The following is a 26,821-nucleotide window of genomic DNA, read 5'->3' on the forward strand; positions in this document are numbered from 1 at the left end:
TACACAGCTCTGGCTTTGATACCATTTGTCTTTATATTTGTAGTGGTGAGCTGACATCATTTCAGAAATGAGGTTACAGAATCTCTGATGAGTTTGTAAATCAAAAACGCCATTTCACAATCCCTTGAAATGCAGGGAGAACTTCTAGCATGACCTTTATTTAGAATAATTTAGAAAATAAGGTTGACTAATCCTTTCTAGGAGAGAGGGTACTTTCCATTCATCCTTATTGTTAACAAAAAAGCTTTCAGGATTAGCAAGGACCCTTCTTCCCTGACCAGAAGCTAGAGAAGGGTGTTTGTTTGCCTCATGAAGGCTGCTTGACTTTATTTGAAAGGGAAACTATCAGAGATGGGCTTTCTTCTGGATACTTGAGGCATCTTGGCAGGGAGAAACAGTTGAATCCAGGCTACCCAAAATCCGTGCCTGGTGCTCACTGTGCTCTTTATCAAGTACACAAGACGAGCTGTGTGCTGCCACAGCAGCTCTGTAGTATGAATGGATAAAAGAGGTCGGCTACTTCTTCTTGCCAGCCCCTATGGAAGCTGCTCAGTTTTGGAGCTCATCTTCCTTTCTCATGCATTCTAGGTGTTGTAAATTCTCTCTTCCAATAAGAAAGAAAACATTTTGGTGGTGTTTTTTTTTTTTTAAAGCTATTTTCTACATAAAGTTACGGAAGGGTAAGAAGTACCAGAAGTCCATCTACCAGTGGAAGCTCTAGTTCACCCTACTGTTATATATGTTTTATAATCAGTTTTGATTGCATGGTGACATACTCTTATTTCTCCCAGACTCAGAACACAAATTGGAGACACATGGCAGAATTGCTGTTTCATGGGCATTGCTTTTTCTTTAGAGCAATTGATACAGCAACCTAAATAACCTCCATTTAGCACAGTTTTGTAGACAGCATTTTTTAGACAATCTGTTAAAAGTACATCTGATGTTTGAAAGAAATCCAGATTAGTTGGACACAATCACTGATATCATGAAACTGAGGTCCTCACTTGTCGCTCATCCAGAAAATTCATGTCAGTGTTTTACGTATAATTGGGCCTTGAAATGCGAACATCCATTAAAATACTGCATCAAATGATGTTTGTTTGTTTTTTCCAGATCCATTGGAACGCAAGAAGATGTGGGATGAACATATGTAGAAAGATGCTGCTAGCTGCAAGCACCAAAGATGTTAAAAGAATGCACTACTGAACCTAATGTCTATTTTGGTAACAGCCATAGTGCTTATTAATAACTGTAAGGCAAATGTAAGGCTCTGGAAATCGCTGCTGCAGGGAATTGTTACTAGTCTACACAAAATAGACAGAATTGCCTTAACGTGGGACTACTAATGTAGCGCCAGGATGAATGTTACGTTAACTATGCATAGCGGTGTGTGAGAAGTTCAGCCTCTTAAAAATTCCCTGAGGCAGCGCAGAAACTTTTCAGTCAAGTCACAGGTAAGACCTTTCCTGGAATTCATTTTTTCAAGTGTACAAGCAGCCAACGTGGTACAGTGAACAGTCTGCTACCGCTTTTTCTGTTCTCTCTTATCAAGGCCTGTTTGCTTTGGGTTTTTGTTTCCTCAAATAGAGGAGAGACACCTTCGGCAGCAGTCTAGCAGCCGGGTGTCCCTCCTCTGCACGCGCCATCACGACACGAAGTTCAATGGGATGTTGCCTTTCAGAAGAAAAGAGTGCAGGGCTTCTAGCGGCCGGTGTTTACAGATCTACGTGTTTGTTCTGGCTCCCCGTTGTCTGCCATGCTTGCTGCGCTGTCTGCTCAGTGCAGCCCGGGTACTGTGCCTTCATCCTTTTTCTTTTTTTAATTTTAAAAAAGGAGAAAAAAAAAGTATGCTAGGCTCTGCTGCTTCCCAAATGTTCCTTGTATTTTTACAAAGATAGGCTTTTACAGTTCTTCCAGGTGATGGGGAAAGTAGCCACTCTTTGTCACATAGAAAAACAGATGATGAGTATTTTCAGGAATGCTTTTGATCAGCAGCATATGGTACCAAATACGTTTGTGTTTTTAAATCTCGGTGAGGTAACAGAAATGAGCGATGTGAAAGGAGAGGCCGTGCCTGCCCTGGGCAGCGGGAGCTCCAGCGCCCACTGTCCGCGTCGGGTGAGGCTGCAGACAGAACAGAGAACAGACAAGTAAGGCAGCGCTGCCTCTGCCTTCTGAGCAGATGAAGACAATACAGTGTTTGGGTTTTAATTTCAATAAATTTAATATACAAAACTACATGTTGAAAATAAAAATATAATATGCAGTTTTTTGCAGTGTTAACTAACTGAATTTTTAAAGTACAATTTTTTTTCTAAAACAAGTACTCATTTCTTAACAACATGGTAATTAAGGTCATTTAAAAGGCTATGGTTGAAGCAAACATGTCAGTCACCAGTTGATAATGTTTTGCACAAACATAATCCAAACCTAAAAGACTTTAGGGGCAAAGGAAGAGAAGATTACTTTTTTTTCACCTTTTTTACTGCATTATTAAGCGTAACAATGCAACTAAGGGAACTGGAAAGCCGCTGCTGTGGCAAAGCTGGAGAGCAGGCTGAAGAAGGGAGGTGGTTGGTTTGTAGAACATTCTTGCAGCTGCAGAATCTTTCCTGCAGCAGGTAGCGCAGCGCTGCGTCCCAACAGTGCGCAGGGAGTTTGAAAGTCACCTCAGTCCTGTTCTGCTGCACAAATTCATAGGAAGGCTACTGATTGTACAATAGTTCAAGGTTTGTCCATCGTGAAACATGAAACAAGCTGTGTGAAGCCAGCCACCTCTCCCCAAACACCAGAGGTAAGGTTGCACTCTCATGTAACTCACCGATTCAGCTGTAGCCATGTGCTGCCTCTTGCTGGCCAGCACTTAGGTCTGGAGTTGCTGCCAGTTCTCTGACCGGCCTTCTGCCCGTGCTGGGTGCTGACAGCTGGAATTTGCAGTATTGGATTTGTTGGACTTTGCTTTCTTTTTAAAAAGAAGCAGTAGCTATTTATTTGCAACTGCACTCTGTACATACACTGTGCTGTCCTTACATAAAATACATTGCTACGTGTGCAGTTACCTTTTCCTTTGCCCAGCTGGTGCTGTATATTTGTTTAAAACATAGAGCATCAGTCTCACAGTAGCCCTGCGCTTCCCTTTCTATTTGAAAGGCCACCTGTGTTACTCATATAGAGCAAAACCAGAATAACCCTCTCTGCATCCACCAGCACTGGCTGACGATGCAAGGTCTGAAAGAGACTGACCATAACTGAGCCCCTCTCTTCCCATATTAATTTTCTGTACAGGCAGGTGGGGAAACCTTCCCCGCTGTTGTGGGGGAGACTCAGCTGCTTTGCACGGCTCTGGCTAAACAAACCAAACCCCTTGTCCTGCCCTCAGCTCTTCCCCCTGCTGAGCAGTTTTCCATGGAGACGGTAAGAATGTGGAACCACGTTTCCTCTGGCTGAGTCTCAACTCCAGCTTCACAGACGTGAGCAGCTGCTTTCCTTACTCATGCCCTCTCAGGTGAGACAGGAGCACTGGGCCAGTGCAGGTGTTCAGAGCTGACCAGAAAGCTGCTTTTTTTTTTTTTTTTTCCAGCAGAACATGCAAACCCAGCTGCTCTATTATGTTAGCCCAGGTGAGCTTTTACACAGTGCTGCTAATACGAAGTGTGAGCTCTCTTGCAGTACGTGACACTGGCGATAGCTACAGCACACAGCAGGGAGGACACTGAAAGCTGCCCTGGGTGTTCCTTTTCTTCAAAAAGCAGGACCTATGGGGAAGAGGAATGAGATATAACTGCACTTTAGGGCTAGTATTTCCTCTGCTTCATACAGATTTGTAAACAAAGTACAGAATAGCAGAGGTGGTCTAGGAGATTATAGAAATCTGCCCAGGTGATGAGTTTTAATAGTAAATAGAGGAAAAAAGTAAACTAGCCTATTACACACACAAAACTGCAGTTTACATAATACCGCACCTGCCTGCCCTTCTGCTTGTTTGGATACATATACAAATGGAGTTATGGCTGGGTAATCGTTCCACATCTCTCAAGGGCTACTCCAGGCATATTTCAACCAATAATTTGGTCAAAATAATGTAAACGTCGCTTTTTAATGTCTACAGCATAACCACAAACAGCATTATGATGAGGTCAGCACGGAGGTCTTGATTGTTGTTTCTTACGTGTCCATCTACAAACAGTACAAGATTGGAGTTTCACTTTTTATTTATGCCCCAGTGATCTTTGCACCCGTTTGAGCATTTAGAGTACACGACTGTAAGTCTTTAAACATGAGCATTTCTCTAAACAGTAACAGAAGTGGAGTAGCTGCAAGGATAGCATAGCCATGTTGTAGTATAGAAGCTGCCCTGATCCTCTGGTTGTTGACAATGCATAGAAGATTTCGAGTTATGGAACAACTGTCCCTCCCTCCTCCCCCCATTTTCCTCCCCAATAGTGTTAACAAAAGCTTAATTTTTCCAGTTTTAAAGTGCAAATGATTCAGATACAACTGCTGCTGGAACAGGTCTGAACAGAAAATGAAGTCCTCTTATGAGATGTTCTCCAGGATATAAAAGATGAGCTCCATGATGACGGGCCCCTCGCTGAGCTGACATGCCCCTCCATGAATCACCGGCACTAAGGCACTGTCCAGGTCATTCATGTACTGCGAGGGCAGGGGCTGCCCGTTGCTCCCAGCTTGGTAACCAACCTACAAAACACAAAGAGTGGGGTTTACAGAGAGCAGGACACAAGTGTGGGGCAGGAAAAGGGGGATGAGCTGTGCAAGGTGCTGCGGTCTCTGCCTGGGGCACTTGAGCACTTGTGTGGGACCTAACAGGCACTAAAGCAGCTTTTCCACTTGTTTTTGTTCCTCTTTCTTTTCCTGGTGGCTGCCTAGACAGAAGTAGCCTCTTTTTCCCACTGCTCTGTCAGAGCAGACAGTTCAGATCAGCAGGAGCCACAGGCTGTGTTATCAGATTAAGTCACGCAGTATTTAAAAGCTGGGTGACGCGAAGAACAAGTCCAAGGCAAGGCCAGCTGTCCCGCCAGGACACCCTTTGCTCTGCTGGGGCTTCTGCTGTCAGGAGCTCTGGAAGGGACCTTCCCTTGGTTTCTTTGCCTCATATACAACCCTTTTAAGAGCAGCCACGCTTGTGACCAACACTGTGTGCTCACTTGAGAATGCATTTAATCACTCCTGTCTTTAACTTTTGATGAAAAGGCCAGTTTAGTCTCCTCTGAGCACAGGGCTGGGCTGCTCACAGGTACGGCCAGTGGCACATGGGGGTCAGTTCTGGTGTTAAGTCAGGCTGGGCACGAGCTTTCCAATTTTAACAGATGTCCCAAAACACCAAACAGCTATCGACACTGGTAGATTAGCATGTGATATTGGTAATTTTTAACCAAGAGAAAGGCTGGAGTGCTACATTTCCTTTTGGGGGACAAGCAAGGGAACATTCCCCCTGCCTCCCCCCCCCCACCAATTAAACCAAAACTATTCAAGACTTACTTGATCTGAGTCGAGTGTGACACGCAGCCCTAGCTTAGTCATTCCATCCTCTTTCAACAATTTAAGATGAGGACAGAGAGCTAAACAGAAAGCTTTTGCCACGTTTTCAGTCAATCTGCTGTGATCAGCTGGGTCACTCAGACCATTGTGTTGCTCATCATTTTCCAGGAAAAACACCTGAAAGAAAGAGTTAACACAAGACTAACACTTGGCTTTTCTAGAAAATAAGGTTACTGAGATGCCATTTAATATTTTTTTACAAATGAATATTAAAGAAGAGCTGCTGAGGGCAGACCAGCACAAGACCCTGAAGGCAAAGTCACCTGAGGGAGAAAATTAAAAAAACAACTTCAAAAGAAATATTTAAATAGTCGTGTTCTCAAAAAACTTTCTGTTCTGGTCAAAAGCCTCGTTATGGCAATTCACTGTGTACTGCACATGGTTTTTAATTTAAAAACCTGGTTTTAAATAGAAGTTAATTTTGGAAAAATTAACATTTTGAGTAGAAGCCATTCCAGGCTGAAGATGTGTGTTACTGTCACTGAGCGTGGCTGCGTTGAGCCCAACTGGCCTGGGAAAGAAAGGATCCTCTGCTGACAAGCTGTAGAGTGAGTAACTTGGTTCCTCCTGAGCAGGTTAAGTGAAACATTTCCAGAAGTGTTGTGACATTAGCATTTGTGTGCTGGCAGTGTCACAGCGAGCACCAGCTACACAAGCAGCTGCTTAATGGAGCAGGTACTGCAAGTGATTTATGCCGCAGCACTTTCCTTTTGATTTGCAACGTTTTAGAGAAGATGGCTCAAAATAACATTTAAAACCAATAATTATTAAGACTTGCCTCTGGTGAGAAAGGTAGTTTTTTAACACAGTGCAGGTGAAACCAACTGTTACCGTGGGTAACAAAGTGAGCAAGTATTTTTTGTGGTTCCCCCGTGTTCAAGAAAGGTGCATGTGCAGGGACAGCGAGTGCAGCGCCCTGAGCTGCTCATCGCTGACGGGATTTTATTCTGCACAATCCTGTATTGAATCTCCCTTGCATGTGGGAAAGGGAATACAGGTTTGTGTTGTAGAACTGGCTGCTTTCATTTCCGTCAGTAGGGAGAGCAGGTTGAAAGATGACGAGGCGGGAGTTGCAATCCCCAAAATGCCAAGTGTTGGTTTACGTGCAGCTCAGTTTGACTGACTCACCTCTGTCCACCGAATGACCTTTCCATTTGCCTTGTACTCTGAGCCGTGAAATATCTTCACGCTTGTTATAGACTCCATTGATTTGCCATCGATAGGGCTTACAACACTGTGAAAGGGAGGGAAAAGGGAAAGGTCTGACTCAGAAGGTGAGAGCTCAACAGAGAAAGGTGCAAAAAAGAACAGTGTTGGGCGACAAACCAGGTGCAGGAGGGACCTTCCTTGCAGGTTTGCAACAAAGCTGCACACCAGAGCTGAGAGCTTATAGGGTGGTAACACAGAAATGAGGCATTTCATACCATTTTTTTATTCTTTTGTAAGCTCAGTGTAGGCCAGCAATACCTGAAACACTACTTACACAGCCCAGAATTTAATTACAGAACCTAAGACTGACCCAGAGAGCCTGAAACTACAAAAGTACCCTTCCTTCTAGATGCCAATTCCTTAAACGTTGTAGCCATCACACCAGCGCTTTACTGCCGGAACCGCTTCAGCTGCCATGTACACCTTTCTTTTGGCTTAACTATCAAGAGCTCAATTACACTGTTGATGGTCAGCAACTTTATTTCCAGCACTACTTAATGCAAACTAAGCACCAGGAGAGCAAAAAGTGACCACAATGTGCAGGGTTCAGCACTGAGTGCTGGAGACAGATTAGTGGTTTCCAATAACTGGATATTAGCAATGGCAAAAAATCCATAGCATTGACAACCTCCTAAGTTGATGCCTCAAAGCTCTGCTATCTCAATTCCATTTTCATTACCTTTAATTGCATCTTATCACTCAAAATAGAGGCACAGACTTGTAATTCTTATTGATTGGAAGACTTGCGCACCTTATAAGATCAATTAAAATTTTTAACAAGTACAGTCAAACAGTCACTATTCCATGCCAAGTAATTCCTCCTCTACTTACCCCTTACTAAAGTTTTTATCATCTTCTACCCACTGAATATGAACGTGTTCCTGAGGATCTTCAGCATCTACTTTGCCACAAGTGATGGTGAAGTCTTTCATCTCCCTCAAGGCCTGCCTCAAAGAGTCCATGTTCTCCGCAGTTATCTGGACCATCACTCCATCTAGGGAACCAAGAAATCCTCGTAAGCCAAGATAAGCCACACTGAACAGAGCCTATATAGAATAAAAGAAAGAAACATCCTTCCTCTTTTTTGTAAGAGAAAGGTTAAACATCTGTTTTAAGAGTTGTAAGCAGCAGTGCTGCACAAGACCATTTCCGAACTCTGATTCCGAAAACGTAGCACTGGTGAGTCTTGACTGGGGAAAACACAGGGATCATACATTGTCCTTCTACCCTCAGAATCCCCATGTGACGCCCTCCACTCCGTTGTCACCTCTGTTGGTGCTCGAAGGAGCACTTTGTGGGTGACACAGGTTTTAGGAAGTCACCGCTTACCTGACAGTGGCAAAAGATACAGAATTTGGATTGAGATCAGTCTGATTTACTGCGGAAATAACCTGGGAGTGATACACTTCCCCAACGTACAGACTCCTTGCCGGAATCCACCCGTACTTCTCTCTTGCACTAAACCAGCAATTTAGACATGGAAAATGGTATAAAAGGCCCACATATCCTGACTTAGAGCGAGACAGCTCTGGGTGCCCTGGGTGACCCCTCCCCACAGGCTCCACGTTCACGCAGCTCCAAGCTCTTGGAGCTTCAGGAGCCGCTGCTTGTCAGTGGAGCTGTGCTGAGGGGCTACACATCTGGGCTTCTTGTGCACCTCACTCACAAACTAAGGAGCACACCTGAAACACGACTGTCTGCACTGTCACATCCACAGCAAGGTTAGACTACAAAGCTCTGCAGCTCAGCAAACTAAGCGAGAAGAGCTTTAATCCAGTGTACATAGTCGTCGTTTATTTCTGTGACATGACAACTGGTAATGGAAGAACAAACCAAATCAGAGATGCACCAGCTCGACAATTCCAACTTGTCATGTTCTCATCAGCCCACATACGAGCATGTCAACAATGCACATTTGTAATCTTGCATAACTCAAGAGCTGTTTGGGAACTGAGTATAAGTTTAGCAGGGCTTCCTCCTCCTGGTCCATGGATTATACATTCCACATTTCTTAGGCTCACAATTTCCTCGTTCAACCCAAACCAGTAAAGCAATCACAGGCTTGCAAGCCAGATACTTCATATCTTACCCTCATTTTCTTGTGTCCCTGTTCTACAGCATCTGGACAAGCTCCTCCTCATTAAAGGAAACAGGTGTTTGGTTTTTTTTTTGGCTAAAAAGTAGGGTAAAGCTGAAGCGGCAGCATGATTGAAATGCCCAAGGCATAACAGCAGAGCCCTGGTAACTACAGAGCTGGGCCATGGTAAGAGGGATGCAGTGTGTTTTAAGCAAGTAGCTCAGTTCTTACCTTCTACTATACTGGATTTGGCAAGGTAGCCTGAAGAGGATTTTAAAGCTCCACTGAACACAAAGAAGCTGGCACCAGTCACTGCAACAACAACAACAGGCATGATTTAGTGAGGTTTTCGTCAAAACAACGCTTTACACAGTGATCAGGTATCGCAGCTCTATCATCCAGAGAGGTGATTAATCTAAATCAAGACAAATGCTGCTTAGAATTATGGTGACTCTAATGCACATCACAAGCTTGGATATGGAAAGGGCACATCACCCATTTATTTTCTAAACTGGTCAACAATTTTTGTCAGCCTTGATAAATGCTCATATTTCATCACTCTCCCTCTCCCCATACACACCTTGAGTTTCAGGACTACTAATTTAGGGTAACCAAGTACCTAATTAACTTCTAAATGCTCATGCACAGCTGGCAAAGATTGTGAGCGAGCTGTTTATGGATCACACTGTAACAGCAACCCCCTGGCAAGGCCACAGCTCAAAGCCACCTGATTTAGAGTAAAATTCTCTTAAATGACCACTAAGCATCATGCCATTCCTGCTGGAAATCCTTCTTGTCCCGTATGTAAAATGAACAGAAGTCAGATAAGACCATCAGTCCTGAACAAACATCCCCTGCCAGTATAGTCACTGGAGTGACCGGGGATACTTGCAGACCACAAAAGTTGGCCTTTGTCTTGCTCTCTCTCATTTGGAGACAATAGAAATGTCTCTGCCAGAAATCTGCCACAAACCCACAATATTTAAATTCTCAGTGCACTGCTGCTGCAGCCTTTCAGCTTACTCCAACAAAAACAGAGCCTGGAAATTACATGGTCTAATTGAGGCGAACACGAGGAGTTTCTTGAAGATGCATTATCAAAATGCTGCTGGTTTTGGTTATTCCTATTTACCTTTCCTATTAAACCTAATCTTCCTCCTTTCACTGAGTATAGGTCAAGCACAGGCACCCACAACCTCACCTGTGGTCTCCAATAACACCAGACACAGTTCTCATTATTCACGTACAGATGTTGTCTAAGCCAGTTCCAGCACCGTGACCTCCGGAGCACCCCAGGTCCTCGGCTGCACTGTGCAAGCAGTGTGACCATATTTACAAGCGAGCAAGCTCTGATGTGCTTTATTTTATGATGTCTGCTTGAGCTACGAAATTGCTAGAACACCTCTTAAACAAACTTGGAACAGCACCACTGACCTAGAGAAGTGTGATGTGGCTTGCACACAGGACATAAACTGTACAGTGTGTCCCCTGACAGCCGAGATTGTGGATTCTGCAAGGGGAATAAAACACCACGGGGGTGAAGGGCAGATAGAGCAATGTGTTACTATTCCTTGTGTTGCGTGTCTGTCTCACAAAGCTGCCTGTTCAGGGTTATTTTCTCTGAGTGTGTAGGAGAAACACAGTGAAACACAGACAAGCCCACTTCTGACCGGTTCACAAAGCCAAGTGCCAGAACGAGTCGCACAAATGGCAAAGAAGCAACATGGAGCACAGTAGAGAACAGCCCCGGCGCAGCGCCCGCTCACCCTTCCTGGGCTGGTTGTGGATGCTGATGGCCTGTGTCTGGTAGTTCCCATCGTCGTTCTGCACGCACACCAGATGCGAGTCGGCCTTCTCGTTGAAGCACGCTCCCCCCGCGAGGACGTGCTCGTTGGATTTGTTCATGGCTTTCATCATCTGCAAACAAAGAGAACAAAGAGGGTTCCCGTTTCCATGCTGTTCATCAAGCACAACCATAAATAGGTGATTCTTGGAAAAGTTTAATGGGACAGAGCAAGCTTCTCAGTGGTGCTCATGTTCTCAGGTCAAATTTTAGCACCCAGAACCATAAACTGCTTTGGAAAAGAGGGTTCAGGTCTTATACCATCTAGATACTTTAAAGTGCCACCTTTTATGTAATTAAGATAAACAGAATATGGGGTAGCTAAGCTGCATAGGTTGCAAAAGCTATTACCAACAGCTGTTAAAAAAAAAAATACATTAACAGGAAAAAAAATCATAAAACCATTGGGCGGTAATATCTGGCTTGTTTACACAACTGCAGTTGCTTAGAACAGAAATCATAAATGTTGCCTCCACAGTTCAGGGCTAGACTGGCACTCAGACTTGTGGCATTTAATCTTGGTTTTGCCACTTAATCCTGGCTCTGCCATGACCAGACACCAAAGTTTTAGTGTTTGCGTGTGTCACCCACATGAACTGGTGAAACTGGGATCCATGTTCCCCCTTTGAATACTTTTAAAAAAGATCTGAATCATAGGCATCCAGAAATGATTTTAATTCTCTGCAGAGAAGGCCTCCAAAAAGCACCCAAAAATGTTTGTGATGTATCTGCCCTTCAGTTTTGCTGATTAGCATCTAACATACACCTAGTTACATGCCTCGATCGAATATTCTTGTAAATTATGTATCTGCTCTCCTTTTCTCATCTCTTACTCTTCATGGAGGCTCAGACTATAGGAGTTTTGCTACAAAAGGAAAACGGAGGGCATCATCTCTGGAATTTGTTTCAAAACCAAAAAGTTTTGCTTAAAATAAGAAAAGGCAAATTACATTACAGGCCCCCACATTGAAAACCTTGAAGAGAAGGGAAATGCTGAATTATTTGCCATCTCTGAACAGCACTCACAGTTCCATCCTCTGCTCCCTGCAGCTGACAAACATCCACACTGCACACAACACATTGTCTCTCTCTAACATAAAACCTTAATTATAGTGTCAGGAACATCAGCTGATGCTCACTATTGACAAATGTGCACAGGTGTAATGTTTGTGGAGGAAACTTAATTAAGGATTTGCATCAGACCACAGTGTATTTCATTATCTAGCTGATCATGTCATGCTCCAGAAACACGGAGTGCAGGAGCTGCCTGAGCACAACAGGAAACAACTGGACACGGCACCTGGACTTCCTAACATGGGCACTGGTTAAACAATGACAGTCACCTTTGCTGAGGGACTAAACAGGCAACTAAGTCTCACTAGAAGCTGTAGAAAATTAAAATAATTTTGAAGATAAAAATATTTAATAGTAAAACTATATATTAATATTTAATTTGTTAATTGCAGTCAGGATTCTCCACATTTAGTCCATCCATGAGATTTAAAACAAGGTTTTCAATTTCTAAAGAGTTTGAGTGACACACTTTTCTAATTAAGTACTGTTTCACATGAGAAAAAAGTAAAGGTCTTGTGGTTTAATTCATCTTAATTCAAACTATACTCAGATGAAAAATCTCAAGTAATTCAATCTTTCAACTGGATTGCAAGCAATAATGTTACATAAATAACACTTTCTCCATTTAAAAAACTGAATCCCTGCTTTCTCACTGGCAAAGAGAACCTGAAGACAATGCAGAGATTTTGCTAATGCAACACAGCGGCATTTCCTGAGCCCAGCTGAGTGCAGTGTCTGGTTCAGATACAGAACCGAAGCCAACGCCAGGCCCAGCGAACACTGAACTGCATCTTGGGGGCTAATTTCTATTTAATTCATGCAAACTCTACTGACTTTTTCCATTTTCTCACAGCTGCATCAAGAATTAATTCACCTTTTAATAGACCCTTTATTCTATTTTTTCACCAGTTTCATCTTTTTTAAACTTCACCTAAGAATGTTTTTTTCTTTCTTTTTTTTTTTTAATTTATTTCTTTATTCTCGCTGTTATTTTATTCAAATGCTTTTTGCAGGGAAATTCTCTCCAGCTATATTCTGCTCTGGTACAACAATAACTTCTACAAATACCATTTTGCCCAGTGGCTTTGCTCTCACCGCAAATGCTGATTGGTTTCAAAATACCAAGTTACCCCCTTCTCTCACAAAATCAATCACCTTCTCCATTGCTCTCTTTTGTTATCGTTCAAATATCTTGTCACTAAGCTTGCTCAACTAAATCCTAAAGACACTGATTGATTTTCTCACACCAGAAATCAAGTATAAAATTGAGATGCTGAAAGACATTTTACATAAAATAAACACCAATCCAACAAATACTAATAAATGCTGCAAGTACACACACAGAAAATAGGTGAGAAGAGCTAATACACCTTTCCCCCTGGTTTACCTCGACTGTAAAGTTTGCCAGCTTATTTGCTCAGATCAAACCAGTATTTTCTGTTATTTACAATTACACTTTATGTAAACAGTTTAAAAACAGGAAGAAGAAGAGTTTAAGAGTTTAATTAATACTAAATGGAATTGTTTTCTTCCTGTGGAGCCACCCTCACTCACTCTCAAAAGGTGTGCATCGTGCATTTATCAGTTGCTTTAGATGCAGTTTTCCCTACTGGTAGTGAGTAAAATAAAATTCCTTTAGAACCCAGGTCCTCCAACCACAAAGAAACTGTACACAAACTTATTTCTTATAGGCATTACCTCATTGTATCTGTTGCTAGGAATTTTGATGCTGGTTTTTCTGACTTCCATGTCAACCACTAAACCTTGGACCACAGGCAGCGTGTACTGGTAATTTCTGAAGTCCTGGTAATTAAAGTAAGTTTTTAAAAGTTAGGTATGATGATAATAATTACCACTGTAGGCTTCATAACTATCCTAGCGACTACTCATTAGCCCATTAAAATAATTGTAATCGCTGACTGAAAGGCAGGGAGGGAGACATCATGGCTTTTAACCTACATAATCAAAGTACACAAATGAAAAAACATCATCGTGACTGTTAGCCATTTCACTGATTTTCTTACATCAAAATTAATGTTCTGCAGCCTTGAATGTCATCACTATATGTACAAAAATTCGCTCTCTATGTACCGTTACATTACTGGATGGAGTTATTAGTTTTTCCAGCAGCAAAATTAGGTCATGCATCAAAGAGAATTTTCTATATTGAAAATATTAACAAAGTAGGCAGAGCTAATAACTTTGCTTCAGTGGAAGCTCTTTAGAAGCAGCGAGCTGGGACTGCACACCGGCCTTCTGAGGAAGGAATGTGAGCAATTACTACACTTGTTTCCAGATCCAAATGTTCTCAGGTGGCCAGGTTTGGGATGTGGATTTGGGCACCTTTTTACGATTCACCACGTTGTTGAAAGCCAACATCCAATACCAGTCGCAGCAGGTAAATTCACCCAAATGCCCACTATTTCCTCCGGTCGTCTCCATGTGCCAGCTACTACATGTAAGAGGATTACGGTTCTCCCCACACTGACCCATTCACACCCGTGGAATGTGCAAAATCAGTGTCAGCACTTACTGCAAGAAGGTTCATGATCGTGTGTCCAGTCTCCCCAAACAAAGGCTTACGGAATCTGACACTAAAAAGTGGGCATGGATAAACTAGAATAAAAGAAAATAAACCAGAAAAAATCAGATTCAAATTTACTTACAGAGGTTCTGCAAAACTAGACTCCAATACAATCTCCTGAGCAGCAGCAAAAGCAGAGATTGGAAGGAATACCAGAGTTTAAAAAGCAGAAAGGGAAGAAGGGTTTAACGTTACAACGCACCTTCCACGTGTCACGGCTCCTTGCCCACCCTGCCAGAAACAAGCAGCACTATGTGGAATGCCTGCAAGTGCCACACTGCAAGACTGAAACTAGCAATCTGGACACTGAGGGCCAAGATGACCTTTCTAAAGGCTCTTCTCAGGCAGCTTCTTGGAAATGGCTTCTCCCTTTTTTATGACTATCCTGCTGCTCTCCACTACAGCATCATAACCGTCTGTGGCTGATGTAGTGATATTCAAGTGATAATACTGAGATTATTTAATTTTCTGTTTTTATGATTTCATAAAAACATGGCAAATTGCCTAAAAGAGTATGTCAAAACCAATTAAAACTACATTCATGGTATGTGAGCAATGCAAAACACCTGCGTTCCTTGGCTTAGGCATACTTGTAAAATATCTATGACGCAATTCAAAGTGCAGCGTATGGATCTGGCTACACTACATTATGTTGCAGCAGAAGCCGTAACAGTGCTTGAAACATGACTCATGCAGGAACACGTGATGCCAAGGGTTTCTAAATGCATGTTTGAAGGAAGGTGCCTAAACTATTCTCAGGCAACCACCGAGCCTGATTTCCCAAAATGCTGCACATCTTCACGGTTCCCAGGGTAGACAGAAGGGGCTACAAAATTCTCAGCAGGTTGGAAATAACATCATCAGGATTTCCTGACAGAAATGAGCTCCGGCTTCCCCACGCTGATGATCTGGGAAGCATCACAGGTCCTGCGCACACACCACACAGCTGACGTGACCAACTCGTGCACAGTGTCTGACAATTCCACCAAACCCAGAGCATGTATTGGAGGAAACCTGGGACACAAATGCAATCCCTTCCGAGGGGGGACCGAGGCAGTGATCTGCAGTGACAGCTGTCACAGCACTAGTGAATACGCCTGAATCCAAACCCCAGCTAAAGAAGTGATCCAAACCCCAGCTTCCCAGCACAGTCAAAACAGGTATTTCTGTGAACATCAAAACATTTGTTTATGTGCTCAAAAACAGATGTCACATCCAACATATGAGCATCTTTCTTTGTTTTTCTAAATGTTGACAGAATAAACTACTTAAAAACCTCACGGATACACTCAAAAACTTACACACATTTAACATTAATGTCTCTTCAGACAAGTTTAACCTACAGTCATCATCTTCAGAAAGCAAATTTTAAAGATTTTCGTTTTCCTTTCCAGTAACATATGTATTTTTTGAAAAATTCTCAACATCCCCTACACATCACAAATTAAATTTAAAAATCCTTACAAAGCACATTCTAAAACTTATTTTGTTAAAAAGTTTTGAAAAAAATTAACATACCATTTTCATCATAATTCAGATTTAAAAGATATGCCAATTAAAATAGAAGATGACCAAGGAAGCACATTTTTGGCCCCTCACAGTAGTCAGACTTCTGATAATCTCTTTGCTCCAGCAATAGCAAATGTCTTTTGAAAAAGATTTTATCCTAATTTCATGCCAACTGCTAAGATTTTGTTCGGCTGAAACACTCTCTGCAGCCCATGTGTTACTAGTTGCAACAGAATTTTTGCAACAAATTGCGAGGTCAGTTACCCCTGCACACATATTGTTACTCTCTGGAAAATGAGGTGGTTTTCAAAACCTAACAGCGAAGGCTCGTTCATTTCAACATGGAAAGAGCTCATCTCAAAGGCTCTCCTTTGTCCTAATGACACCAGCTAAATGACTTCTTGTGCACCTAATTCTATTTCAGGTCATTAAGTGAACTGCAAACAGCTACTCAGAACCTGATCTGTCTCCACAAAAATCCCCCTGATCAACGAGTACGGCTGTGAAAAGGCTGTAGGTCATATCAAAACCTCAGTATGGCCCTGCTGTTTAGTTGGATGCAATGTGGGTATAAAACATAAACTTCACTTGCCTGCTTAAGCTTGTGAGGCTTTGACAGGTGACTATTTAGGGCTGGGTGTGCGTGCTCTAAACCGGAATGTATTCTCCTGCAGAAATAACTGCAGCTAAAAGAATGCACATTACTTACGTCTGTATTCAGCTCCAAGTCTCAACATGAGCCGAATGGGGAACACTTTAGCCCAGGGAGTCTCCCATTTCTGAATGAGGATGCCAAACAGGTACGGTGGGGTTGGGAGCACCAGGTCTTGCAGGGACTGATACGTAGCTGCAACGTACAAGAACCCTCCGTGTTCTTTGCTTCCAAGGAAGCTCTGGCTGAAAAAGGAGTGTCCCAGGTTGCCAACAACGTTACCTATGAACAAGAAAAGCTCATTACTTCACTAGATTGAGAGCTATATCAAGAATTTAAAGAGTTTTTCAGAAGAGAAAAAAAACAATCACTTAAACTCACTTTGCTTCCCGAAGCACTAATGTCTATTAATCACACAAGAAACAATGATCTGCTGCACATGGGGGCTCAGGTTACCTCCTGTGCAAAACTGCTTATGGAATAATGTATTATAGACTAGAACCATCAAAGCCATGGTATCTCCAGCTGGTGCACCTTTGGTGATACATGTACTTAGTGACCATTACGGGTAGGAAGTCAGTTTTGTAGGTACACACATAGCCCTCCATTTCTGCACCTGCGCTGTGCCTGCAAGCATCCCAGGACAGCACATACAACCACAGACCTGCCGCCTCCCCTGGGGAGCAGGGAGGGACACTTGCCTCCCCCATTTCTGCCCGTTTCACAGAGATCTGCCTGTTTCCAGCGCCAGAGGCAGCATGACGGAGGGGAGGATGCATACCACGACAGCCAGGGAAGAAGGATAGCTCAGGCCAGTGTTGCTGCTGAGGAACTGGTACCTGCAGCCCCTGCCCAGCGCTACAAAAGCACCCAAAGAAACCCTGTTTTCAGCGTCTGCAGATATTCCAGGGGTTTCCAGTGCAGAAGCTGCTGTTGACTGAACTAAACTTTTAGACCCAGCTGTGGTTAATGGAGAGATGTGCAACTGGTCAGATGATTAACGCCCACCGGTTGTCCTTCCTTTTAGGCAAACCACTGGGGTGCCTGCTCAGACACATATTGAAGATCTGGGTCATTTTAAGAATTACACAAAAGAGTGTTTATTTAATTAGTATACTTAATGTAAGATGCAACTGAGAGAGACACGAGGGAGAAACATCACTAATTTTTGCTCACATTTTTACTCTTTGATGTTCTTAATTTCAAAAAAATGTTTACACTGGAATGGCTGAATGAATCTGAATGATGATTAGATTATTATAGCATCCAACACAGCATTTAACACTGAAGCAAAGAACCATGGTATGATTCCTTCTATCAAATGACAACAGCATGCAAATAACATACAGAACAGCTGATCCCAATTCTCCATAGGGAGATGTGAATATTAATAGCGTCAATTTGCTTCCAAAGAAAAACACAAGTCCTTTCAGAGCACACGGTGAGGTTGATCACAGCAGTCCTGAGGAACCACATGGGTCCGAGGCACTCACTGCGGCCTCCTGCAGCAACCCCAGGCTTCCCCACCCACAGAGACTAAGTAGGAGCTCCTGCTCTTTCTCCACCACCTCATAATGGCGTGCTTGTATCTGAACTCAAGGCAGTGATATGCATGTCTCCAGCCGGCACATCAGCTGGACAATAACAGGAGGGCTTCTCCCTTTCACATGATTCACAGAAGTGCAGCTTTGAAGACCATACTTGCATTACTGAGGATGTCAAGTTAAGCTTTCTCTATTTTTATACTGCAAAACAGCCTAAAATATCATACACAAGCATTTACAAATGCAAGGCAAATACATACAGCAGACAGCTGGCCATACAGTTTTGGCCAGCAAAGGAAAGGTTAACCAACGAGCCCTCTCAAGTCTGTTCTTTACACTGAACCCCTGTGAAAGTCTCAAGTGACAGCAACTCCTCATCAAGCCAGCACTGGCATAAGAACAATACAGCTTCTCCTGACCTCGCTCTGGAGATGTGACCATGCTCCTCTGCTTCCCTCCTGGCCACCCTGGCACAATCACCACCTTAGAGCAGGCTGAGAGAGGCTCTCATCAATGTTTATAAATATCTCAAGGGTGAGTGTCAAGGGGATGGACCAGACTCCTTTCAGCAGTGCCTAATGACAGGATGAGGGGCAATGGGCACAGACTGAAGCACAGGAGGTTCCATCTGAATATGAGGACCATGTGCATTTCCATGTCAGCCTGTGCTGTGACACCACTGCCTGCCCAGTGAACACGCTGCTAATGCACTAACCTGGGCATCTTGCTACTGAGCGCAAACCAATGTATCAGCCAGTGTTCATGAGAAAGATTTTCTCTTATATAAAATAGCTGGTGGCACCTTGTTATCTCAACTCCTTTGCTTTTGCAGTTCCCACCTACCCTCACTAATCTCCTCTTCTTCATTTATATTTCCTTTTTCCCTTCCCATCTGTTCTTACCCAAATAGAAGCCACAGGCCTGATAGTAAAATTACTTGGTGAGGTTCTCAGTGCCAATACCATGACCATAATAATCTTTTCTAACCTTCAAATGTATGAAGCATATGAACTGCTAAACTGAATTCTGCATCCTTTTCTGTGTGCAAGAGGCCAGGCAAAGCGATGCTGTACGACACCGCGTCATTCTGAGCTGTGCAGTGCTGCCCACCGGCATGACAAAGCAATCAGACATTTCCACTTGTGACTGATGCCAAGTGCTGCAGCAGAAAGGGACGACTACTTATGTTTTCCCTTTCAGGAGATGGAGCTTCAAGGCTCACGTGCTTGGGATGCCTTAACAAGAATTTTTTCAGCCAACAGAAACATGAAGAAAAAAAAACAACAAACCCTCAGAACGGAATCTGCAACTCAGCTGTTCAGCACTTTGCTACCATAAACCACAGCACTATAAATTACTTCTTTTGACACAAGCAGCTCGCACAGTGCCAGCTCCAGTAGGTTACCACTATTAAGAGGAGAAACTATTTGGATTAGGTAGTTGTGCTGCAATTCATTATTTGTAAGAGCCTGCTATGTGGAGAACATGGGAAGAAACAAGCAAGCGTTTTCATACCCACCTCTCCAGTGCCCTTTTCAACCAGCAAACCCAAGTTGAAAAGCCTCTTTAGACTTTGGGCTTGCCCCACAAATATTCCTGCGCTGACCAGGGGTTGTCAGCATTTTCTGCCACGTCTTTGAAAGTGGTTCCAAGTCAAGGCCTCACGGATAAGTTGCTATTACCAACTTAACATGGTCAGTCCCAACCCACTGCACTGTTACACATTTTAAGCACAGAACTGTGTTTCAGAGGCTTGTGGAGAAAGTGTAGCTGTCAGAAAAGCCTTCAAAAGAAAAAGCCATCTTTCTCAAGAGCATGCAATTTAATTTACAAAATATCACAACTTCCTTTCTAAAGAGGTAATCTCAGAGTGAACAGAAAGGTGCCTTTCCTTATAATAAGTTCCAGCACCTGACATCAGGTGACTGATATTCTTTAGGAAGTGCCTTAAGTGCGCATGATGCGTCTAAAGCAGCTCTGCAGGAGGTCAGTACTTATTCTCCTGTCAATTACGCTTGGTTACCCTTGACTTTAAATCCTAAGCAGCTCTATAAAGTCCTTCAGCAAGACATTCTTCTATGCACTCATGTGACTTTCTCTTCAGTCACAACCCATGCTGGTTTGAATTCTTCACTTAGGTGTCTCCCTCTGATGAACAATGTACTTTCCATATCAGCTTGGCAATATGCTCTGGACTCAAATAAAATAGTTTATACCAGGAAAGGTAAAGAAAAAAAAAAGATCCCTGCATTTGTTTATTGCTCTCAATATGTGGTGAAGCCACTTAGGTGCTTTTACCAAAAACAGAGAGGTTAAATTCCTAATGTGTGCTTCATATGGGCACAAGTTACTCCTGGACAGATTCCAACTGGACATGGAAATTTTTCATTATGGGAACAATCAGCCTTTGGAATAATCTCCTTGGGGAAGTGGTGGATACACCAACACCAGACACTTTTAAGATTCAGTGGGACAGGGTGCTGAGCCAGCTCCCCTAGACTGTGCTTGTGCTAAGAAAGGTTTGACCAGCTGAGCCCTGAGTTCCCTTCCAACCTGGTATTCTGTGACTCTATGATATCTTTTGGTGAATCCCATGTCAAAAAGCTGGTATCAGCATCGCAGTCTGAGGGAAGGCATACGTATGTGGGCTGGGGAAGTCAGATGCATCTGTCTGTCCTCATCCCACTACCATCAGTAATAACCAAGAACTGCCAAGTACCAAACACTGTGCCAGCAAAGTCATATTCACCTGGCAACAATCTTGCCAGATGGATCTTCTTCAACAGCAAGTAAGCACGTACTTTTTAGAAAAGCAACACAAACGCAGTCACTACCACACCGCAGAAGTGAGAAGACCATGAATGTAATGTGATGGCAGAACACATCTGTAGCAGATGCCAACATTGAGAAAAACACATGAACTGAACATTCAAAGTTCTGACCATACTCAGCATCTTTTTATGGAAACACATCAGCAAGTTATTTGGAAAAAACATTCATATTGGCAAGGGACATAATGCTTCACTTACTGTCACTGTGAGTAGCAGTTACCAGCATCCAAAACTTCCTCAGACAAGTCTTCCACACAATCACTCTCACACCTTAAATGATGTTTGATTTTTGTGCGCATCTTTCCACATTACACTTCCAGAGGTGTATTATTCACTCAGTTAACCTGTTCTCTGTCTAGAACATCTGCATGGGCTTCTTTATAGATCTACTCTGTATTAACTGCCACCTTATTTAATTAAAACCAGACTGGGTAAAAAATACACAAAACTGCCTGGGATAGATCCACCCCAACTCCAAATATCCCCCAAACCAGGGTGACCACAAAGCCATGTCAAGCAGTTGCCAGATTTGCATTTTCACTACAAAAGTAACAGTGGCATTTATTGTATTCCATGAAAGAGCTGATGCACTAGGGCCTATCTGGCAGCTCTATATTAACATATCCAACTGCTTCGAAGTGCCCATTCAGACGGACAGACGTTCTCATTTTTCCATTCACTAGACCTCCTGCCAGGCTTATAGCCAACAGACAAGGATAATCACGGGATTACTACTACAGCAGCACAACTACCACAACCACAACAGAAATCATTAGCTTTCCATTTCAAAACAAGAAAAGCAACGTAGCAGGGAGCTTGATGACAGCGGGGCCAGAGGAAAGATGAAGTGATGGAAACTGAACAGCAATTAATACTTAATTAACAACTTTACAATCTATTATAACTTGTGTGTATACAACCTCCAGTGAAAAATGCCATTTTTCCTTCAAAATCTCTCCGTTGTTTTACAATTGTGAAGTCCTAAAATCAGACCATAGTTTGAGGTTGAGGACATCCCGTAAGAAAACTGAAGACGGTTCAGGGTGGTGCTGCCCCAGGCTGACACCTTGTGCACGCTGAAATGGGAGATGAACCTGGAGCACAAGCTGCAAAGTGCTGAGGGCACAGACCAAATGCTCCTGCCCGCAGGTCTGAGATGTGCACGAGGTAAAACCAGGCTCTGCAAGTGCTGAGAGCAATGCCCAGCACAGAGACAGGACTCGGCCTCAAGAAACATCCTCTGAGGAAAGCAGAAACATCTGGGAAGAGGCACAAGTACACACCAGTTTGTGCTTCTTGGCTTGCACACAGGGTTCAAACTTGAGCAAGAAGAGCTAGTAAATAAGCATGACCCATGCAAAAAGAAATCATTATAGATATGGGGTCTAATCAAATAAACAAAAGGGGAATGCTGTATACAGCTGAACACAAAAACAACAAGAAACCCCAAATCACTCCAAAACAAAATCAACATCACTAAACATGATTCTTGTTTCCAGGCCAATAAAAAAATGCTATATGTGTCTTTTTATTTTATGACTGTTTTTAAGAAAATATTTACCAAAGGAGATAAATAAAAAAACGTCCACAGAATTTATTTCAGCTTCCTGATGGCAAGATAAATTTAAACCAATATATCATATAATGAAAAATGAAACCATGAGGCAGAGTTTTAAACAGTCTCTAACCTCTAACGGGAATTCTGGTTTACTCTAGATGCCTATTACCTAATTGCCAGGAGAGGCGCAGTACCTCAGAAATGAACCTTGGCAGGGTGGCTCCATCCACACCACATGAGAACTGCTGACCGCTTCCAATGGACTCCAGCCACCAAACCGAAACACCCACAGCTCCATATCCCGGCTCTCTGGCTGGATAACGTTCAAAACAGCCAGAGCCGCAAATATGTTAATATATATACTTCTCCCTCTCAAGCACTCTTTACTTGGAAAGAAAAAAGGATGGATACCAAGAGAGTGCATTACAAAAGGCTGCAGGAATTTATCAAGGTGCTACGTTCTACAAAAGCTTCGGTGAGGCTCGGTATTACATAGCAACTCAAGGTGTCTATCACTTCTATGTTTGAAATACAACACAAAGCAAACCCTACCAAAAGAACACTACAGAGTGGAATTCTGAAACAGTGAAATTTGGTTTCCAATTAAGAATGCTACAATAGTAAGCAGCTCTCTGCACCAGCGCAGTTGTAGGATATCAAATTACTACCACTAGAGCACTAAAAAAAGAATTCCAAATGCATTATGTAGGACTTATAAATTATGTATTTCTGTAGTGTAATTATACAAAACTTCATTTCAATAGACACAGCAAGCTGGATTTATATCTGCAATACACACACACGCACACACACACAATTGTTCATATCTACCTCCTTTTGAATAACATCATAATGACCTTTGTTATATCAAGACATTTTAGGCAACAAAGATATTTTTCATTATTTTGAAGTGCTGGATTTAGTCACTGCAAAGGCATTGCAAACAATACACAAACCCCTTCATAAACATATTTTCAGTTTAAAATCTTAATGTGATCCAATTTAATCTCTGGAAAACTAGCTTTGTTTTCTAATCAGTGGAACCAGATGCTTGCATTTTTTTTCTTATGCAATAATTTTTTAATCCTATGGTCCAACTATAGCTAAAAGTGGAAGGCCATTTACTCAGATGAAACAGTCGTGCAATTGAGATACTAAAATTTGAAATTCAGGGATAATTTCTGCAACGCCCCACAATTCATTCCAGGCACACATATACATATCTATTTGTATTACTTTATAATATAAATAGTGTCTCCATAATGTGGCAGTAGACACACACACTCTGGCAGTCTAATTTCCGAACTACCTGAGTTGAGGATATTTAACATACTACCCACAAGGATTCTCAAAATTTTCTGTGTCTTTTAAAAAGCTACCCTGACTTCAAGCTGAAAAAAATCTATTAGAAGCAATGTCATTAGTGTACCCATGAGCCCTGCTTAGTATCCTACTACACTCACTGCTAAATAAAGTACAGTACTAATTTCAGATATGTACTTTTTATGCCATTTGTTACCCAGCGCCCAGCAGAAGCTGCCAGAGCAGACATTCTGCAATGGCTGCTGAACACAAAGCTGTCACAGGCAGCGTCCTCCTGCTCCATTGCTGCAGCAGCCTATGCGTGGCCTTTACAGCCCGAACTTCTTTGTTCTGCTGGCACCCAGAGGAAGGTTGGAAGATCTCTGGAGAAGCTCCCCAGGTTACCAGCACCTCATTAATACTTTTATTTGGTGAGATTAATATAACACCGGATACTAGTATCCAGTAACAACTCAGCCCCCTATCAGCTTTGACCCTTGTTCTCTTTTTATATGCTTTTTATACAAAAATAGCCATTTGCTAAATAACAAAACACGTGAGTATCTGAACCAGTACGATCATCTATTCAAACTGTTTTTAACTGAGAGCACTCCTACCTGCTAAGGCATCCCGGTAAAGTTGCACAAAATGGTTAAAGATATCCTTAGGCAAACATTTCTCGTCAGGCAAACACTGCAAGAGAATGACGATCTCAGACTGCCCCACCGCGTGCATGCCTTTCGTAGTGAAACACCAGCACTTTCTGTTAACATCTGCAGAAAGGAAAACACGGATCAGAACGGGAGATCAGCATTTCATAAAATATGCCTAAATTTCAGTACAGGATAGCTCTTTTAGGAATCAGTTTTACAGCATGTTGTGGTATCTGTCACACAGACAAATCAGGTTCTAAATCCCTTACCTCGCAAGCAAGCACGCCCAGAGCAGAAGCAGCTCAGTAAGTCCCAGCTTACAGCTAAGGAAGCACCAGAGCATTACAGCTCTTAGGATTACCATCACAAAGCAGACTTTCAACAGTTTCTGTATCCAAATTGAAGAACAGGTTCTATATGGGAATGAAGGAACCTGGAAAAGGCCAGGCTGTCGGCTGTGTGTATCATGATCCTGGCAGCTAAACCAGTTTCAGACAGTGATAAAGAATCACAGAATAATTTTGGTGTCTCTCTCTCTTAAAAGGGATAGCTGGATGTCAGGGGTTTTCATGAGACGTCACTGTGCTGTCCTGCTTCACATGCATGTTAGCGATGACCGATGCTCTAAGCTTCACAATACAGTTGTTGAGAATACTAAGTTATTAAAATGAAATCTCGTGTCTAATAAGTATGTAGACGTATGCATACTAATGACATTTTTATACATACCTAAAAAACCACTGCTATCTAACCAGATGCTGCCAGGTTTACAAACAATTATATAAACAGCCTTATCAGTCTAGTTTATACTTTCTACAGAAAATTATCTGTATTGATGTCTAAAGCACTAGAAAAAACCTTTGTAATTTAACTTAATATGGCTACGTACAAAGTTTTCAATCCATGCACATTTTCAGAGATTATCCTACCAAATAAAAATGCTGCTCTTCCTCCTTATAATATATATAACATTTCCTCTCTCATACCCCAAGCCTTATTTAATAATAAAAACTTACAATTTACTATTTTTACCATGGACAGCAAATTAGCATTTAAAACAAACACAAGAGGGTCAGGGCCACCATCCTCCAGCTGCTGCATGACAGAGATCTGAGAAGGCCTCTCTTCTACAGCATAGTCTGTGAAAGGAACAAGTAAACACACAGTGAAGTCCTTAACTTACTGCTACAGTACTCTGCATTAGAATCAGATAATCCCAATTCTAATGCTTTTTGCTGTTTTGACCTTTTTAAAAAAACTTATTTAAGTATTGCTGGTTTGATTGATTGTTTCCTAGGCTGGTATTTTCAAACTTCAATAGCATTTATGTGCAAAACCCCTGTACATCCTTTAGAAAAGCACAGCTTGTTCTATAAATCAATTTTTTTTGTATCAACTGGAGGAGAAAATGAAAGTCAAAGTGAGAAATCTGTCACGGTGTCGAGTGAAATCCCTAATGACAAGAAGTTAACAATTGCTATTTATATCACAGTAAAGCACAAGATCATCAGTCCTCGACTACAAACACCAACACATGGTCTACCCCTGTGTCATGTAAGTTACACTTTCTGTGCATTAGCTACTGGGAAGATAACAAAGGGAGGAACACAACATAAACCAATATTTTTTATAAATCACAGAAGGTCTAAATCCAGTGTAAAATGGGTCCCAACATGAAAATTCAAAGACACCTGTAGTGTCCCACTGCTATCAGACCCAGATGACTAGCAAATTAAAATTTTTCATCCATGTGATGATTATCTACTCTGCACTTAAGCTTTAACAAAAAATAGTTACACTGATGAAAACAGATTTTGAAAAAAACGTATTACCTTGCCAGCTAAAATTATCTAGAAGTAAAGGCAATTTTGCTTTCTAATGGGAAAAATAGTTTTGGAATATTTTAAAATAGAATTAGAATATCAGAAGTAAAATGCTGCAAAGAAAATCCAGTATGTGAGAGCATATGAAACAAAATCAACAAAATACGATTTGTGTGAGGTTATCTATGTAAGAGCTGAAAAGTATACTGTAGTTTCACTCCTTTTTTTGTGGAGGAAACTGAATAATCAGGCACCCACATGAACAGCTAACGCAGGATGGAACAGATTTGTTTTGAAATTAAACGCTGCTCACATTTTGGTTTTGACGCTATCCTGCAATAAAAGGTTACTTCCAGCTTAACATTAGAAATGCACTGTATCAGCAAAATATTTAATAGGAATTAAAAAATCAAAGATGAAAAAATTACTTAATCCCAGGAATGTATTAAAAGATGCAATGAATCAGACTGTGGAAAGCAACTGTCAGATAAATACATACATACATCTTTTTAACATTTCAAAAATTAGTTTTAAATTTTCTGAATCTTCTTCCATTTGGATACTATGGGAGGGGATACCACAACTACTAAAAACTTCACT

At 42.0% G+C, this 26,821-nt stretch overlaps 2 protein-coding genes across 7 annotated transcripts in view; one reads left to right on the top strand and one right to left on the bottom strand.

Moving 5' to 3' along the window:
• CC2D1B (coiled-coil and C2 domain containing 1B) overlaps window positions 1-2,274 on the top strand; it is a 34,683-nt gene extending 32,409 nt beyond the window's left edge. For all 3 annotated transcript variants that reach the window (XM_082054056.1, XM_082054057.1, XM_082054058.1), the window contains one exon: window positions 1,117-2,274. The gene's annotated coding sequence lies outside the window, so the exon portion shown is untranslated. The remainder of the gene's footprint in view (window positions 1-1,116) is intronic.
• Window positions 1,826-26,821, bottom strand: part of ZFYVE9 (zinc finger FYVE-type containing 9) — a 60,192-nt gene continuing 35,196 nt past the window's right edge. For 3 of the 4 annotated variants that reach the window (XM_082054055.1, XM_082054053.1, XM_082054054.1), the window contains 11 exons: window positions 25,415-25,537; window positions 24,363-24,518; window positions 16,568-16,792; window positions 14,299-14,381; window positions 13,464-13,568; window positions 10,615-10,765; window positions 9,080-9,160; window positions 7,603-7,765; window positions 6,691-6,796; window positions 5,503-5,679; window positions 1,826-4,701 (listed from right to left, as the gene is read on the bottom strand). In XM_082054055.1, the coding sequence (XP_081910181.1) occupies window positions 4,540-4,701; window positions 5,503-5,679; window positions 6,691-6,796; window positions 7,603-7,765; window positions 9,080-9,160; window positions 10,615-10,765; window positions 13,464-13,568; window positions 14,299-14,381; window positions 16,568-16,792; window positions 24,363-24,518; window positions 25,415-25,537 (1,532 nt within the window). In that variant the 3' untranslated portion in view covers window positions 1,826-4,539. The remainder of the gene's footprint in view (window positions 4,702-5,502; window positions 5,680-6,690; window positions 6,797-7,602; window positions 7,766-9,079; window positions 9,161-10,614; window positions 10,766-13,463; window positions 13,569-14,298; window positions 14,382-16,567; window positions 16,793-24,362; window positions 24,519-25,414; window positions 25,538-26,821) is intronic. The other variant, XR_014184196.1, reaches the window with a different exon arrangement.

The sequence above is a fragment of the Streptopelia decaocto genome, assembly GCF_964273445.1.
Source record: "Streptopelia decaocto genome assembly, chromosome: 5".
NCBI classification, from domain to species: Eukaryota; Metazoa; Chordata; class Aves; order Columbiformes; family Columbidae; genus Streptopelia; species Streptopelia decaocto.